This window comes from Desmodus rotundus, chromosome 2 (genome assembly GCF_022682495.2).
Source record: "Desmodus rotundus isolate HL8 chromosome 2, HLdesRot8A.1, whole genome shotgun sequence".
Taxonomy (NCBI): domain Eukaryota; kingdom Metazoa; phylum Chordata; class Mammalia; order Chiroptera; family Phyllostomidae; genus Desmodus; species Desmodus rotundus.
Window position 1 is genome coordinate 77,252,496 of NC_071388.1, and position 16,897 is coordinate 77,269,392.

At 44.9% G+C, this 16,897-nt stretch overlaps 1 protein-coding gene across 2 annotated transcripts in view; it reads left to right on the top strand.

The window, feature by feature from the left end:
* The first annotated feature begins 337 nt into the window (after window positions 1-337).
* Window positions 338-16,897, top strand: part of CRYBG3 (crystallin beta-gamma domain containing 3) — a 119,817-nt gene continuing 103,257 nt past the window's right edge. For both annotated transcript variants that reach the window (XM_053918287.2, XM_053918289.2), the window contains exon 1: window positions 338-659. In XM_053918287.2, coding sequence (XP_053774262.1) covers window positions 511-659 — 149 coding nt within the window. In that variant the 5' untranslated portion in view covers window positions 338-510. The remainder of the gene's footprint in view (window positions 660-16,897) is intronic.

The following is a 16,897-nucleotide window of genomic DNA, read 5'->3' on the forward strand; positions in this document are numbered from 1 at the left end:
AGTTTAACAGGTGCTTTCAGAAATGTTAGTTCGTAAACCTCTTTTATGTTCCGTGCAGTGACTGGGGGATAGAAAACAAAACAGTAATAGAAAGTCAAAATTGAGCGCAAAGCCAAATAGGCTGCAGCCTAAACTCGCTTAAGCGGCTGGCCCGCCCCTGCGTAGGGGTCTCGGGTCCGAGCCCATGGCGGGGAGACCCCGCCAGCGCCCGCGGGCGGCGGCCTGGCCAAGGCGGGCGGGACGGGGCGGGGCCGCGGCCTCTGGCTCCGCCCCGGGGCGGGGCCGGCGGGGGCGGGAGGCGGGGCCGCCGGGCTGGGCTAAGAGCTGCCGCGCGGGGAGAGCGAGGAGCACGCACCCTTCCCGCCCGGATGGACAGAGCTACGCCGGCGGTCCGCCCCGAGTAGGTCTAGCCCTCGCCGGGTCCCGCAGTGCCGGGCTGGGCTACGGACGCAGGACAACGCCCCGCCCGTTCCCCGCAGGCGGCCCGGGACCGGCAGTCGCGCCGGGGAGATGTCCGGTGGCCGGAGGAGGGGCGGCGTCCCCTGGCACAGCTTCTCCCGGTTCTTTGCTCCCCGGAGCCCTTCCCGGGACAAGGAAGAGGAAGAGGAGGAGAGGCAGGGGACGAGCCACCCGCCGGCTGCGGGCCGCGGCGCTGCCAGGTGGGAGTCTCGCGGCGACGGGGATGGGGGGGGCCCTGCGCGGACTCGCCGGACCCGGGCTCCTCGCCCGCCCGCCCGCTGCCAGCCGCGCTCCTGCCACTTTCTGTTCTCCTTCCTCCATTGCTAAAGTTTCCTCCTCCTCGCCCAGTTCCTGGACAGTATCTGTCCCTCTCCGGGGTTTGTCAGACGTGGGCGCAGCCGGCGGCTCGCGGCCCGGCGCGTCCCCCGCGGGCCCGGCGCAGCCCGTGCGCTCCCCACCTCCCTCCCGCACGGGTTCGGTCCCCGTCCACGCTCGCGTCTGCTCGCCAGGTTGCGGGGCAGGAGCGAGTCCCGCCGTCCCGCCGTCCCGCCGGCAGGAGTGGGAAACTGAGCCGGCCGAGCCGCCGGCCGGGGTCGAGGGGGCGCGATCCGAGCACCACGGTGCGGGGAAGGAAGGCGAAGCGTGGGGCGCCACCCCGCAGCTGTTATTTTGCCAGCTCATTTAAATGTTCTCAAAAAACGATTTTGAAAAAATTGTGATACTGAGTTGCCAAGACTTCATTAACATATCAAAATCTCTCTAGTTTTATTTACCATTACCTGGGCTTTTAAATGATGCTGCCCACCTTTCTTTCTTTCCCATCTCCCTTCGGAAACATTCCCTTTCCCAAAGAGAATCCAGAAACTAGTACTCGACCTGCCTGATTTCAGTAATAAAAACGTCTCCCTTCTTTGTAATCTTTTCTCCTTCCTCCACCTGCTGTAGAAATCGATTTTTTTAGACGCGTCTGACTGAAAAAACCCTTTCCTGAGCTTTTTCGTCCTGAAGGAGGAAGAGGGGTTAAAAGTAATACAACTTCCCATTTTAAACTGTTGGTGAGAAGGGAGGCTTAAACTCTCTCCTTCCCCAAATTGCGCTAGAAGAGTGTGTAACCCATGTGATTAGAAGGACGGGCTTCAGAAAGCTGTATTATATATTTCATATTTTAAAGACTTGCTGGAGGGCTTCAAAGAAAACTGGATGGGAAAGAGAACCGTAATTGTGACGGAGCTGGTTCCATTTGTATTAGTTCTGTGATTTGATTTAGTCGGTTTTGTGTTCCTCAGTTTCCCTACTTGTGGAACACTTGCCTTATTACCATCTGTTAATAAAATCCCACATCTTTTCAAGAAAGCTCCTACTAAATTGGTAGACTTCTCCTGGAAAGGTTCAGCTCTTATTACCATGACTGTTAATGGAGAATTTAAAGTGCGAAGTTACACAGTAGTTAAAAATAGTTGTGAAGTCTGACAGGGCTCAACCAGAATGTCAGATCTGCGGGTGTGGGCCGAGAGCCTGAGGTGCTTGCCATCACTGTGAGAACACGACAATCCTGACAATCTCGGGTAATACGGAAGCAGTGTTTAAAAGAAATCCCAAGTAGACTCAGCAAAAGGTACAAACTCGAGTCTTGGCAGAAAGGAATAGGTAGGCCAACTGCAGGTTCCTGGCTGAATTGTCCTGAGACCCTGCCTGCCTTTCTGCACTATTGGCTTTTAGGCACCTCTCAAATCTAATCTCTCAGGAGCTAACCACTCTACCAACTAACTAGTCTCTAGTCTATTTACGACTTCTCTACTCTCATTGTCTCCACACAGGCACACACTGTGGCGTTTTGACAATGAAAATTTTAATTGTGTTTATATAAACAGTAATTTTGTCCTCATCTTTTTTAGAATTTGCCAGATGTTATGGGGACAGCAGATAATCCTTTGTGTGGGTGTTTTACCTTTTAAATGAGCTTAAATCATTCTTTTCAGGGGTATAAACACAAACAAAGCCTTTATTGAAAGTTTAATGAAACAAATGGAAATGCTTAGTGGTACCAAATGTCAAAGTAACACAACACCCTGGTGTTAACAAGATTGGAAACAGAATTGCGATTTGTCACTGGGATCTTATTTCAAAATGAAAGGGTATTTTGGCTGTTTCTCTTAGAGACGGCAAAAACTTCTAATTTAATGGGGCCAGGTTTACCTTTTGTACGGGTGATTTGAGATGCAGAGGAGTCCATTCAGACATGGAGTGGTTGGTGTGGTAGGATGTAAATCTTCCATGGTGTGCTGTAAGCTACTTGGACTTCGTGTGGTATGAATACATCATTTGTGTATTGAGTTTGCTGCTGTTCTAGTCTCATTAACCTTTAGCAATTAAAGAAGCCTGTTAGCATTGACACTGTTGTATATGCGAATTCCGGTGTGGGCACTCCACTTGCTTGTCTTAGCACTCATCTCTTAGGTGGTTGTCCAGATCCCAAAAGTGCTTATATTCATTTATTTTGGATTATGCAGGGGCTGGCAAAAGTAGGTTTGTCGTTGTTCATATGGAAAATGATACAATAATTAATAATACAAGAATAAACTCTGTGTTTTGTATACTCGGAACCATAAACCTACTTTGCCCACCCCCGAAGAGAAAGGAAAACTGTAATTGAGATTTTGCATAGGATACTTGAGAAGTCTGAGTTCTGTGGCCCCCAGTTTGAGAATCACTGCTGTCATGTGTAGCCCAGTTTGTGGCTCGCAGGAGCAGGCTCATTAGAAGTGATAGGGGAGAGCACGGGGGGCTTTGTGGTGGACATGGTTTTTAACGGAGCCTGCAAGACATTAGTGGTATTTCTTTAGGTAGAGAGTTTAGACAGGAAGATAACGATAAATTGGAAACAGGTCTTCTATGCTGAGCCAGGGCCTGCAGGTGGTTACAGTCTGTTAGGGGCTATAACAGAGGCAGTGAAAGAGGTGGTAAGAAAGTTAGATAGGACCTGGATTGTCAAGGGTCTCTAACAGCATGTTTGGCTCTCGATTTAAAGTTTAGAGAATTTTTGCAAAAGCCTGTTAAACAGGTACTGCTAAAATGTGAAATTTGAAGGATATCTACTTTGAGAAAGTGATTGCTCAACTCCCTCTTTGCAAAGAAACATGTAACAGACCTGTTTATAATGAACTCTGTACAATGTGTGTAACCTGGGAGAGGGATAGGAAGGTGAGAACATCATTTGTCAAGGGCTCCCTGAACTTCTGGACTGGTGCTTTTATTTATAGCATCTCACTTCAACCTCACCCTCAGCCTGGAAGCTTGGTATGCTTACCACTATTCTGACAATTAAGGAACCTGAGGGCGGGAGAGTTCTTAATGGTGGAGCCTGCTGTGTGTTGGGTGGAACAATTCTTGGTTGCACTGGACACTCCTGTCTTTGGCAAGACATTTGGCATCTGTGACCCTGCCCATTAATTGCCAGTGGCATCCTCCAGTCATTGGAATAATCCCAAACCCCACCCATGTGGGAGGGAGGGGGAGTGATGCCAGTCCCAGTGGAGAACAATTTACCGCAAGTTATGAGAGGAACAAGGGTCGGGGTGAGATCGGAATGTAGGTTTCCCTGGCTCAGAAGCTCTGGTTCATTTTCTCCATTAATATGTAAGTCAATTGGACCTTTCTTTACTTTGATCAAGGATGGGTGGCAGTGTGGCCCATCTCAGATATATTCTTTTGGGCTGATGCTTTGCATGTCCCCGTATACTGTTATTGACAGAAGGTAAGTCAGCATCACTAGACTCAAAGACACGGGCTCTGTCATTCATCTTGGTGTCTCCTTACCGAGGTGAAGAGTGAGTTTCTGTTTGTTGGCGGGGCATTAAAGCGCTTACTAGTGGTTTTCGGCTAGTACACACCCCATCCTTGAGCATTCAGAAACATGGAGGATTTTAAATGTCTCTAAGATAGTGTTTTCGTCTCAATTTAAAGTTCAGAGTGTTTTTGCTTGTCAGCGTGGCTGAGGTTGTTAACTGGGTGAGGTCAGGACGCCAAAGGCTTGTTGTACAGGAGACATTCTCATAAACATTGTCAGTGGTGCCCTGATGCAGGGGGTCTGTTGGCCTTCGAGGTAGAATACCAACCAGTGCTGGTACTTTACATGAGGAAAGGGAGCTCTATTTTCTGAATTTTCATGGTGACTCTATGCCATCGGTTTGAAAGCATTATAGAAAATAATTAGTAACTAATTCAGTTGAATAGGAAATACCTGTGTGGTGTTGACGGCCCACATCAGCAGTTCATACCTGTAGTGATTAAAGGCGACTGGAAAATTCCAGAAGTCCTCAGTGGTGTGTTTTTCTAAGAATCTTGAGCTCCCAGGTTAATGGAAAGCACAGAACCCGCTCTTGGCAGTGGAGTAGAAATATGGGCTGTTTTAGAGTGTTGAAACTGTAGTATTTTTTTCCAAGTGCAATATCTTTCTTTTGAGTTTAACAGGGTGAACGGCAGCTGGCTAATTTGAGGTTCTGTTTCTCACTGAGGGCGTTCCTTGAAAACTGACTCAACTGTTTGCCAAACGTGGTAGAGTGGCACGTGGCCTCCTGTTGGCCTGCGGTGCATTTATGTGATCAGAACTTCCAACTGTATTGCAGCAGTGATAACACTTCTGGTGTTTTCTTTTTCATTAAAAAGGTAATAGCAAATTTTGTAAAGCAAGAGGAGAATATTCCCTCAGGATAAAGTATTTCCTAACTAGAGTGCTGATGAATTACACCAAAGCCCAGATATACCAGAAATGCTAGCACAACTGTGTTAGCAAGAAAACACAGGTTGATGAAAATTTAAACTCAGGAAAAATTATGTGGGCTCTTTCCTGAAGAGAGGATTGGCATGAAATGAAAGTTAAAGAAGCCATACTTTTTTTGAATCTTTCAGTCCATTAAGTTGAGTGTTTGCTATGTGTCAAGTATGGTGTTAAGCAGTGGGGATACGAAAATGAGTGAACGACCAAAACTGTGCTTAAAGAGGTCATAGTTAATGGAGGAGACAAACATGTGCCTCTCTCCTCTCATTATAAGCTAACCATGTGTTTGGTGTGTGTGGATTTCTTGGTTGAGAACACCCTCCCTGTTTCATAACTGTCGGATTTTGCATGAGAACTTTAATTGGGCTTTCAGAATGCCTTCCCATATTACTAACTTTTCTCTGAGCACCGTTTGATTTGCACACTTTGCCGAGCCAGTATAGGGGGGCGATGTGATAGTAACTGTGCCAACAGGTGAGCGGAAGTCCTTTCCCCTGTCCCTCCTGCTGCTCCTGGACGCTGCAGGCTCAGCAAGTCCTAGAGATGGAGGCAGGAAAGCACATCCTTCCAGGAATCAACATTCCAAGTGAGTGGAGATCCTTACACAAAATAGCTCGATGTTGATAGAGAAACAAATTGAAGTTTGCAACCAGAAATAACTCAACATTTATTTAGCTGTCAATAGTGAATGGCCAAGTAATGGCACAATTCCAGCAGGACTCTCCCTCAGTATTTAACCCCTGGGAGTATTTAATTGGAAGCGGTGAAACAGCTCTTTGCTTAGTCGGGTGGTTTTTTGCCTGACCAGTTTAGTGATGACAAAAGTGATGAGCACACGAAACACAGAGTTTATTCTTGCATTATTATTTATTAATTATTGTATTAATTTCCCTGTGAACAACTGTAAGCCTACTTTTGCCCACCCCTACATGTATGTTCACTTAATCCTCAGAGCAGCCTTATGAGAGAGGTATCTTTACTCTACTTTACAGATACATAATTTAAGTCGTGGAGAAGTTCAATAGCTAATCAAACGCTCAGAGCATCTGTGACACAGTCAGGGGTCAAATTCTCCTTCCTGAATTCAAAGCCTTTAGCATTATGTGACAGCTTCCTCTGCTTAACTTGGGAAGACCCATAAAAAAATAGGCTGGCCTTAGAAAATGGTTTTGAATGGAAATAAAAGACAATGGCGCGCAGCTGGACCTCTGCCCAGATGGCCTGGGTCAGTGCTCTCTCTGTACAATAGTCCTGGCAATTGAGAGAAAGGAAAACAAAATGTATATTTATACAATTTATAAATTTATATTTAAACAGAGAAAGGGTCAGTTTCCTTCGATAGAGATACAAATTTAAACTATAGCAAGATACCATATATAACCTGTTTGATAAACACAACGAGTGTGATGCAGGGAGAGCGGGACTCAGACACTACGGGGGAGTGGGAATTGATACAGCACTTTGGAGGGAAAGTAGACAGGTTCTGTCAGTGCCATCCAGTCATCTGCTCTGACTCAGCAGTTCCCCTGTAGGAATTCCATCAGACGTACAAGATTTGTGAACAGGCCCAAAGTTGCCTAAACAAGTTTAGTCATTGCAATGTTGTTTTAATAATCAAAAGGTGAAAAATAAAGTCAAATCTCATCCGTAGTGGACTAATTGATAAACCATGGTACATCCATGTAATGGAATATTATTACACAGCTGTCACAACGTGTAAGAAGCCTTTTTATGGACTGATAAGGAAATATTGCCAAGATACATTAGACTTTTTTAAAAAGCTAGATGCAAACTATTGTGCATAATGTGCTCCCAACTTCTATGTATAAAAAATGGGGGAGAGTGAAATATGTCTGTTACTAGTGTTGTGTTAACTATTTGGAGGGGATGAAAGAGGATGAAGGACTGAGGAAGAGAAGGGAGACTTCGATTTATACCTTTTTATCTTTGAAAAATTGTGAATTACCTGTATGAGCAAAAAAAAAAAAAAAAAAAGGCTTAAAACGTAGTGAATATCTGTGTATAAAAGAGAGGGGAGAAAGAATTTATGATCCTGAGTTGGCAAAAATTCTCTAAAGAAAGAATGAACTCCTTCTGGAGGGTGTGGAGTCCCTGCTGTGTATTTAAAGACCTAACCGAAGGCAGAGAGGGCAGAGTCTAAGGGAAGAGAGGGTAGGCCCAAAGGTCACCTCAGTGACTGTAAAGTAAGGGGCAGGAGAAGTTTCTGCCTCTTGTTGTGATGCCCTGGTATTAATACTGATTCTGAGCCGGTTTCTTGGTCATAGTCTCTTCCTTTACCATGAAAGCCTCAAGGTTAGGCTCCCTGTTTCTTTTTCCACTGACCCTGCTATTGGAGGGTCATATGGGATTTTAGATCTGTCAGAGAGCTGGTCTGACCCATTCAACTTACATACTTGAAAATGGAAGTAATATGTGTGCAGAATGATTTGCTATTTTGGTACTTTCTACAATATGAATGAGGTCTATTTATCATTAGCCTATAATGTGAAACTGGGTGGAGTTAACAGAACCTCAAAAATATCAACTCATGTTGTTTTTGTGAGGTCACCTGTCATCTGCTGTGAGTGGCACGTGACTCGGGGCAGGTCGTTAGGCCTCTCAGACTCTGTGACTGTAAAGCGAGGGGGTGGCCCTCATCTGTTAGGTCTCTTCCAACTTTAGCGTACCAGCTGAGACTCCACAGGGTACAAAATAAAGAAATATGCCTTATAGATCGGGAAGACTTTTGTTTTACTGGAAAAGCCATCTATGAAAATGCACTGGGCCCTGATCAGTGTGGCTTGGTGGGTTGGGCATCATCCCCACAAGGCAGGGTCGCTGCCAGATCAAGGCACATGCCTGGGTAGCCGGTGAGGTCCCCGGATGGGAAGGTATGACAGGCAACTGATCGATGTTTCCCACATCTGTGTTTCTCTCCCTGTCTTCCTCCCTCCCTTCCCCTTTCTCTAAAAATAAATCTAAAAAAAATAAAGAAATTGGTTAATTCCACTGTGTGATCCTACTTGCTCATTTGATTGAAAACCTCACCATTGTTTTCCAAGAGTTCATTTAGCACCGCTTGTTGGGGGCCCAGTGCTCATCCCCAGGGATCTGGCCCCGGGGATCTGGCCCTGCGGCCTGGGCTCTGGCTCCAGCACTCGTGCAGCCTGAGGGCACGGCAGATGTCCCAACGAGCCTTTCTTCCCCTTAAAAAAAGTACCAAGGTGACGCACGGGGCTGCGGAGCCCATTCTTGAGACCCGTTTCTTGGAGGAAACTGTTCTAATCTCAGTTAAGCTGTTCCTTGTATTTCTCTGTACCTGTGTCTAAATAATGCTTTACTATTCTTTTTACATTTGTAAACTTCAGACGGTTTATATTGATTTCTGGTTCTGGTGGATGAGGACTAAGCTCTTTCACACCTTTTCCCACTTCTGTTTCCTCATCCAGCCAAATAATCGTTATCATCTGGGAATTAAATCAAAGGCCAATCTTTGGACTTACGTAAAATACAGTTTGGGTCTCCTTATTACAGCTCCTTTTCAGGAAAGTCCCTCTCACGGGCTCTGTGACCAGGAGCAGACGCGGGCAGCGGCGGGAGGATGGGAATGGGGGACCGCAGCACTCTCACGGATGCTGGCCCCACCCCCCCCCGTCCTGTCCCCCAGGTGCGTGTTAGAGACGTCTGCTTTACGCTTTGTATTAGAATTTATACAAAACACAGAACTACCTTAGTGAGGAGATCATGTTTTGTAACTGTCCTGCTTCCTATAACAAGTAATGAACCGTTTTAAACTCTACGTTTTGATTACTGGGAACAGGTTAAGTAAGATGTGAACGCTCCGTCCTTTCTGGCCTTGCTTGTCAGAGCACCAGGGCGCCCACCCTGAGCGGAGGGGGCGCTGCGCGGTATGAGGCGAGACTGACCGTGCGTGCTGTGACACGTGCGAGTTTTGTCTTGTGGGTAGGCAGACACAGCTTTTATTTGCCAGTGCTGTATGTATTATGATACAAACAGTATATATGTTACATACGATTACCATCGTATATCAACTATTACTGGGTTTTTTGTCTAGTCTAAATTTATTGCTTGCACTTCTCCACAAACTTGTTTTTATTTGCTTTTTAAAATCAATTATAGTACTTTGGTTTTTGTCTTTTTGATAGTAATTATATGCTTTTGTAAAACACATGTGAAATTATAAGAAAATCAAAAAAAAAAGCACACTCATAGACAAGTACTGTTCTTTTAGATTGTTTCCTGCACGCATGTCTACATGTATATGTGTTTTTACAAAGAGTTAAAGCTCTTCAGGAATTTGAAATTTGTTTTTTTTTTTCACTTAACAATGGTGCTGTAACATTTTCTACAATGGTACATATATTTATACAAATTATAACAATAATATTAATTTGATCCTTTAAAAAATCTTAGATGTGTCATCACTTTTCAGAATTTAGTTTTAATAACCAAATGTATTTTTGCTTACATAGGGTTTGTATTCTAATGGAGAGGGCAGCAAATAAGCAAGGTACATAAATTAATATATAACGTGCTTTGCAGTAAAAGAAAGCGGGGTGAGGGATGGGACAGGAAGCGAGGAGCGCTCTGGAGAAAGGTGTAGGCAGGATGGTCGTGGAAGCTGCGTAACATCTGAGTGAAGACCTGGATGATGTTTGGGCGTGGGGCCCGAACAATTACAAGGAAAGAACTTTCCAGGCAGAGGGAACAGCCAGTTCCAAGGTCCTGGGGCAGGATGGCGATGGCACAGGAGCCAGAGTGAGCGGACAATGGGATGGGAGGGAGAGTGGAAGCTGAGAGCTTAGGGAAGGGAACCAGGGGCCCGCAGAGGTGGGCTATGGCAAGGACTGGGGATTGTGTTTACGTTTTGAAAGTGTCGCTTGGGCATGGGTGTGTATGTGTGTGTGTGCGTGTGTATTCTCACATAGATTGTTGCTTTATTCGTGTCTGGAAGAATTTACAGAGGAGAAAAGACTTGAACTACAGGTTGGAGGTGAGGCAGGTTAGGCTCTGGGAGCTCTGGGAAGGCACAGCCCCTCCTGTCCTTGGATCTCCCTGATGTTGAATAGGGTATGAATGAGTGGCCCATTTTAGAAGGCAGCTAGGATACTGTTTGAGTTCACATCACAGCAAGAGATTCAGGGTACTAATTCTTGTGGGGTAGGTCACAAATGCTCAGAAAATCTATGGGTATGAGGTAGAGGACTTTGGGAGAATAGAGCAGTTACTAATGGCACACAAAGAGACAGCTCAGCTACACATCACACATGCTGAAATTCTCACTCTGTAGCCTGTGGCTGAGCTATAATTATGGGACTTGTTGGGGGGGGTGTCAGATGGGGGACAGGAAGTAAATTAGCCTCAAGGAAGACACCTAAATTATAGGAGAGGGGCCGCCATCATGGAGAAAGGGCCATCAGAAGAGTCTAAGATTGCAAAGCAACAGAGCTTCATAATTATGTCTGTTACCTTTCCTCCCTTCTCCCGACTTTTCTCCAAAGAGCTCTGAAATTCCAGTGCCAGATGTTTGAACTAAAATACATGCTGTTTGATTGCAGCTTTTAGTTACCTTTTAATTTGAAACCCAGAAATAGTGCCATAACCACCTGTTTTATATTCTGTTAATGGTCATTAAAAACTACAAGTACTACCCAACCGCTGGCTGTCACCATTTGTGAATGGACAGTTTTCCAGATGGCTGTTTGTGAATCATCAGTGTGGAACTCTGACTTTATCCCCATGGGAGAAGGGTTGGAGATGCTGGATGTGGCTCAGGCCAGTGCAGAAAAGCCAGTTTGACCTACAGTGTACCCGCAGTACGTCACTGGGCAAAAAGAATGCTAGGGTTGTCATGTGAAGCTGTGGTCCTAAGAAAAAAATTCCCAAAGTAGTGTAATGGTCCTCAAGACATGAGCAGACCCTTCGGGAGGGTGCGGAGTCCCTGCTGTATTTAAAGGCCTAATCCAAGGCAGAGAAGGCGGGGTCTAAGGGAAGAGAGGGTAGGCCCAGAGGTGGCCTCAGTGACTGTAAAGTAAGGGGCAGGAGACGTTTCTGCCTCTTTGTTGTGATGCCCTGGTATTAATACTGATTCTGAGCCGGTTTCTTGGTCATAGTCTCTTCCTTTGCCACGAAAGCGTCAAGGTTAGGCTCCCCGTTTCTTTTTCCACTGACCCTGCTATTGGAGGGTCATGTGGGATTGTAGATCTGTCAGAGAGCTGGCCTGACCCATTCACCTTACATACCTGAAAAATCAGATCCAGAAAGGTACATGTTTCTAAGGGACTCTCCCTAAAACAGACACATGTCTATTTTGAGTTTTTGCAAAGCATTTTGCTACTAATGACAGTGGGAATGGGGGTGGGTAGGTAAAAGACCCCTTTTTCTTCCATATCATTTTCTATTTAGTCCTTCAGAGTTAAGTCACACCTGGAGGGCCAAAGTACGAATTGATCACATTTCAAGGGAAAGCCAGGTTCTGGGCTTCCTAGTAGTAGTTGTGTCAGGTGGGCTCTGCGGTGAGGACCAACGTGCCAGAAATGGGAAGCCAAGTGAAGTTGCCATAGAGAGAGATGCTGCTTAGTGGGCCAGGCCTCTGGAGCCAGCAGTTTTGTCACTGAGGGAGGAGAACGTGATGGAGAGATTCGCCCTGATTCTCTTTCCCTGTCTCCCACGATATTACCAGTTCCTCTACTGCAGACCACAGCTGGACGGTGGAAGTGAAAGCCTGGAGCAGGAAGATAATTTCAGCCAGCGGCAGGCTGAGTGGGATGGAGAGGAAGGAGAGGAGGGAAATCCTCAGCAGAGGCACCTAGCAGTGATGGAAAGTCCCTGTGGACAGTGGGCCGGGGTGTTCAGATGTCAGGACACTCCCAAATCAGGGACTGCCCTCTCTTAAATGCCCTTGTGTTTCAGGGTGCTCAGAATTACTGCCAGTGATGTCATCAGCACCGAAGCTTGCCTCCTTTCCGGAAATGGCAAGGAATCTTAGACTCCCGTGTCTGTAGGAAGCGGGCAAGCCTCCAGAAGGCACTTACAGAAGCTGTATTCAGTTCTTTGACATTTCCAGGTTTTTCTGACGTGGCCCAGTGTTGGTGTGCGAGAGAAAAGACCAGGGAAGAGGCAGCTGTGTTCCAGGGGAGGAAAGAGTGAAGAGCTTTATGCTCCCTCTGTGTGCCTCCACCCGTCTCTGCTGACGGCGTGCACTGTTCCTGCGAGGCTCTGCGGACTGTCTAGGAAGTCGCACTCTTACCACACGAGGAGCTGACTGTGGCGGAGGCCCAGCGGCCTGCACCCCTGCGCTTCCAACTGCGGTTTACTCCGACAGAACAGGACTTTCTGCGTTGGTCTCACCCCGTACTTGCAATGCACAGCATGCTCATTAGCGCACTAACTCTTTGCTGAGGCCGGGAGCTCTGCCCGACATCAGTGATGGAAAATGGTAATGTTTTCCAACAGGAGTGCGTTTGCTAAGTAATCGGTGTCTACTCTTTAAGTATCAGCAGTTTATACATTTAAATATTAAGTGGAGAGCCTTCTGACCAGGTTCTTCTCTTCCCTATACAACTGTCAGCTGTTGGTTTTAGCTTCATATAGAATGCTCTAGGACCGTTGTTTATCCGAAGTGTGGTCAGAGGGCCACCTGTGTCAGAGCCACCCAGGCAAGGAGTCAGTTGTTGAAAGTGTGGATTCCTGCCCTGGCGGCTTGGTTGGAGCGTCATTCTGTACACTAAAACAGTTGCAGGTTTGATCCCCAGTCAGGGCACATACCTGGGTTGTGGGTTCAATCCCCAGTCAGGGCTTGTGCTGGAGGCAACGGATCAATGTCTCTCTCTCTCTCTCCCCCACTCTCTCCCCTCTCCCCCCCCTTTCCCTTCCTCCCTCCCCTTCTCCCTCTGTTCCCCATCCCTCCTTCACCTTCCCTCTGTCCCTTTGCTCTCTCTCAAAATCAATAAACACATCCTTGGATGAGGATTTAAAAAAGAAAGAAAAGAAAATGTGGATTCTTGGGCCCGATGATCAATGCCAACTGGGCCCAGCAGTCTGCTTTGTAAACACAGTTGCCAGGTGGTTGTGGGGCATCAGGATGGGGGTTCCGAAGGAGTGAGGGCGCAGGCTTTGTTGGGTGGGTTCACTGCTCCACCCCTAGCAGACGGTGCCTGGCCCCTCAAATGCATGCCGTGCATACCTGTGGAGTGAGTGAGACCATACATACTCGTGCCACTTTCTGCTTCTTATCTGCTAGGGGTTAGGGAATCGTGTTAGAATTTAATAAAAACTAATAAGATATCTTAACTGACCAGATAGGGGTTCTCCTCTATGTAAATTATTTGACCTCTGGAATGTTAATGTGCCCCTTTTTCCGTGGCCCCCGGTTTGTTTTGTGTCTGGCATAAAGTAGGTACTGAATGGCTGTATGTTGGGTCCTGGTTTTCAGCTATGTTCTAAATAAGGTTGCTTCCAAACTGAGGAGCTTGTGTTATTTTGACCTTGATATTTATCTGGGTTATTTTGAAAGACTAATTTTCAAAGTTCTGTTAGCTAAGTAAGATGAAGCTATTTTTAAAAAAATGCAAGGTGGTCTTTTTTATGCCTACGTGTGATTATGAATCCTGCCCCTCACTCCTGCTTCGAGTAAAATGTGTGCTTTCTAAAAATACTGCTATTGAAATATTCCAAAGGGGGTTACATTGTGAGAACAATGGAAACGCTTGTCATCTTTCGTATGGTTCGAGATTGTCAGAATTTAAACATATTTCTCTTTCCCTTGTATTTTTGAGTCTGAGGGTACCACTCCAAACCTTTTGAGTCTCCTGTTTTTGTCTGTCTGTTTTTACCAAGCAGACATCTCAGTACCCATTGTTTTAAGTATCTTTATCTACTCGATTTTAATTTTAGATGTTTTGTTTTTAAATCAACTGAAAATTACCTTGTTCCTGTTGAATAATATTCTTCCCCTGGCCCCTTTCCTCTTCTCATATCTTTAGAGAAAATGATGCAGGATTGAGAGTGGATGGTACATTTTTTTCAAGAGACATGTTTATACACATACACACACATACATTTCATTAAGAAAAAAACAAATATTGTGTATTACTACATTGTTTCCAGTGGAACAGTGTTTCTGATTAAGGTAAGTAGGCACAACTGGAGAACCTGTTTGATACCAATTATTTTTTTATTCATTTAGCAAATGATACTTGAGTGCCTTCACAGTGCCAGGCACAAGATAGAGACATAAATGGTACAGTTTTTCAATTTAATGGGTTCAAATTCTAGTTTGACAAAGGGACAACCAACCATTGTGTTAAAGAGCAGAAATGTATCTAAGAGGGGTGGTGGGAGTACAAGAAAAAGAAGGAGACTGAATGATACCGGGTTAAGGGTTGGACAGGGTAGGCAGGAGAGGAAAATGGTTTGCTCGCATGTGAACTTGGCATATCCTAAGAATTGGAAGGGGTTCTGTGAACCTCATCGTGAATAACTCTATCTGTGTTAATGACTCTTCATTGCATTTGTCACCTGCGAGAGGTTTGCTGAAGGACTTTCAAATAGCAGTGTGTTATAACCAGATTAACCCAGGAAGAACGGGTTAAAGCGGAGCACTTGGAAGAAGCCAGACACCACTTTAGTAGGGACTCTATCAATCTAGAGAAGACGTGGGGAAAGCTTTAACTGAAGCAGTGCTTTTTATAGCTACACCAGAATTTTAAAATGTGTTATTTGCCTTAAAACCCAACACACTGTGAAATTTTGGTTTAGCAGTAATATTCATGAAACTTAAACATAGGATATGTGAGTTTCAGAAAGTTTTATGAAGTGTCAGGTATTAACTTCTTCTGGTGATTCCAGCTTTAAATTCTTCGACTGTTGGCTCAATACAAAGTAACTTATGTGCTGACTTACAACGATGTTTTTTCTGGTATTTGGTGTGTATTCTTAGTGGGAAAGTAATTGCAGCTACTTGAAAGTACTGAGTTCTGCCTTAATCCCATGGTCCCAGAGTTACATTTTCCGCAGAGCATTTGTATTGGAAAGAAATTTTTACCTTTTCATTTACAATCTCACTAAGGCAGTAAGTTAATAGAAAGCCCCGTAAATACTCTTTAAAAAGTAGAATTTCAGAAATCTGGAAGCAGGGACTAGGAGACTAAAATGCTTGTTGTATATGTAGGTAGATACTAGGTATGTCATTCAAAATAGGTTGTAATTAGATAAAACACTTATAAAATCATCAAGGGCAGTATTATTCTTAATTATGCACCAAACCCCTATAGTATGTTCTTTTTACATGTATTTTGCCAAGCTCTTTTCGATTTGAGCTTATGTAGACCAGTATTAATTAACATTTAGTTTAAATAAAACTGAATTGTAAACAACCGTGGCAAAAGATCAGTCTAGTAAAATAGGGATAAAAAGGAGATAAGAACCAACTTACTTTAAAAGTAACTATTTGAGACATTCTTATTGTATAGCTGTTCGTATGTATATAGGTCACAATTCTGTATTGTACAATATTATTTTATTTTCTACTTTTGTCTCTGGTTTTTCCTGTAGAATTTCCTTACATTAAACACACAGATCATGTATTTATCTTGTTTACATGCTTGCTTTTCTTACTGACATTTAAAAGGCTTAATAGCATGGCTGTGTCTTACTAATCCATCTATTCCTGCAGAGAGTCTGAGACTGAATAAAAGTTCATCTGTTATAGTTTCCAGGTGTTTGTAATCTTTCCATCTTTTCTTTGTTTTTTTGATCATTACCATTTGTTTCTTGACTCTGAGTAATTGAACTGGGTTTTATGGATGGAAAATCTCAGTAGCATGAATTGTGTCCTCTCTTTCCATCCAGTCTGCTCTGTGTGGCCTTTCTACGCTGAGCTGGTACCACCTCCTCCTCCACATTCCCTCTACCGCCAGTCCCTGGATCCCATGTGCCTTTCCACATCCGTCATCCTCCTGCTGTGTGCCTGTCCCCTGCCTGAGTGCTAGTGGGGCAAAGGTCAGATTTTGTAACAGGTCAGGCAGGTTCTTCCTAACTAACCTTCAGGCACCCACTAACCTCTGGTCTGTCTCATCTCCAGCAGGATTCCCTCTGCCTGTCTCAAGTTCCTGTGCTCCAACTTTACATTAAGAACAAACAGAACACGGCTTTCCAAAAATGCCATGTTCTCCATTAACCCCTGCCTTTGCGCGTCCCCTGTGGGCACTTTACTGAGCAGACAGCATTGCTGTTTCTGGATTCCTCCGTGCTCCACAGCATTTTGTTCATTGAGCAGTTGCAACTTGTATCAAACTGTATTGTTAGTTCGTGCATGAGCCTTTCCTACCAGACCAAGTTTTACAAAGTCCCTGACCTACTTGATCTTAACACCCTGGAGGCCAAACACAATTCCTGGCATATCGAGAGAGTCAGGATACCCTTTAGAGGGGAGCTACTTAATTTGTCCGGGGTTATGAAAGTCTGGAAACAAGATAACTTACAGAGATATACACGTTTAGACCTAAAATGCGTATGTGCCTACCAGGCAAAGTAGTTTATTACACCATCCGAATGGACATCTGTGGAATTATTTAATTGTCTAACAAGACAATTAAAGTCGACTATCTGGAAAATCAGATTCTTAGGGTGCCGTCTGGG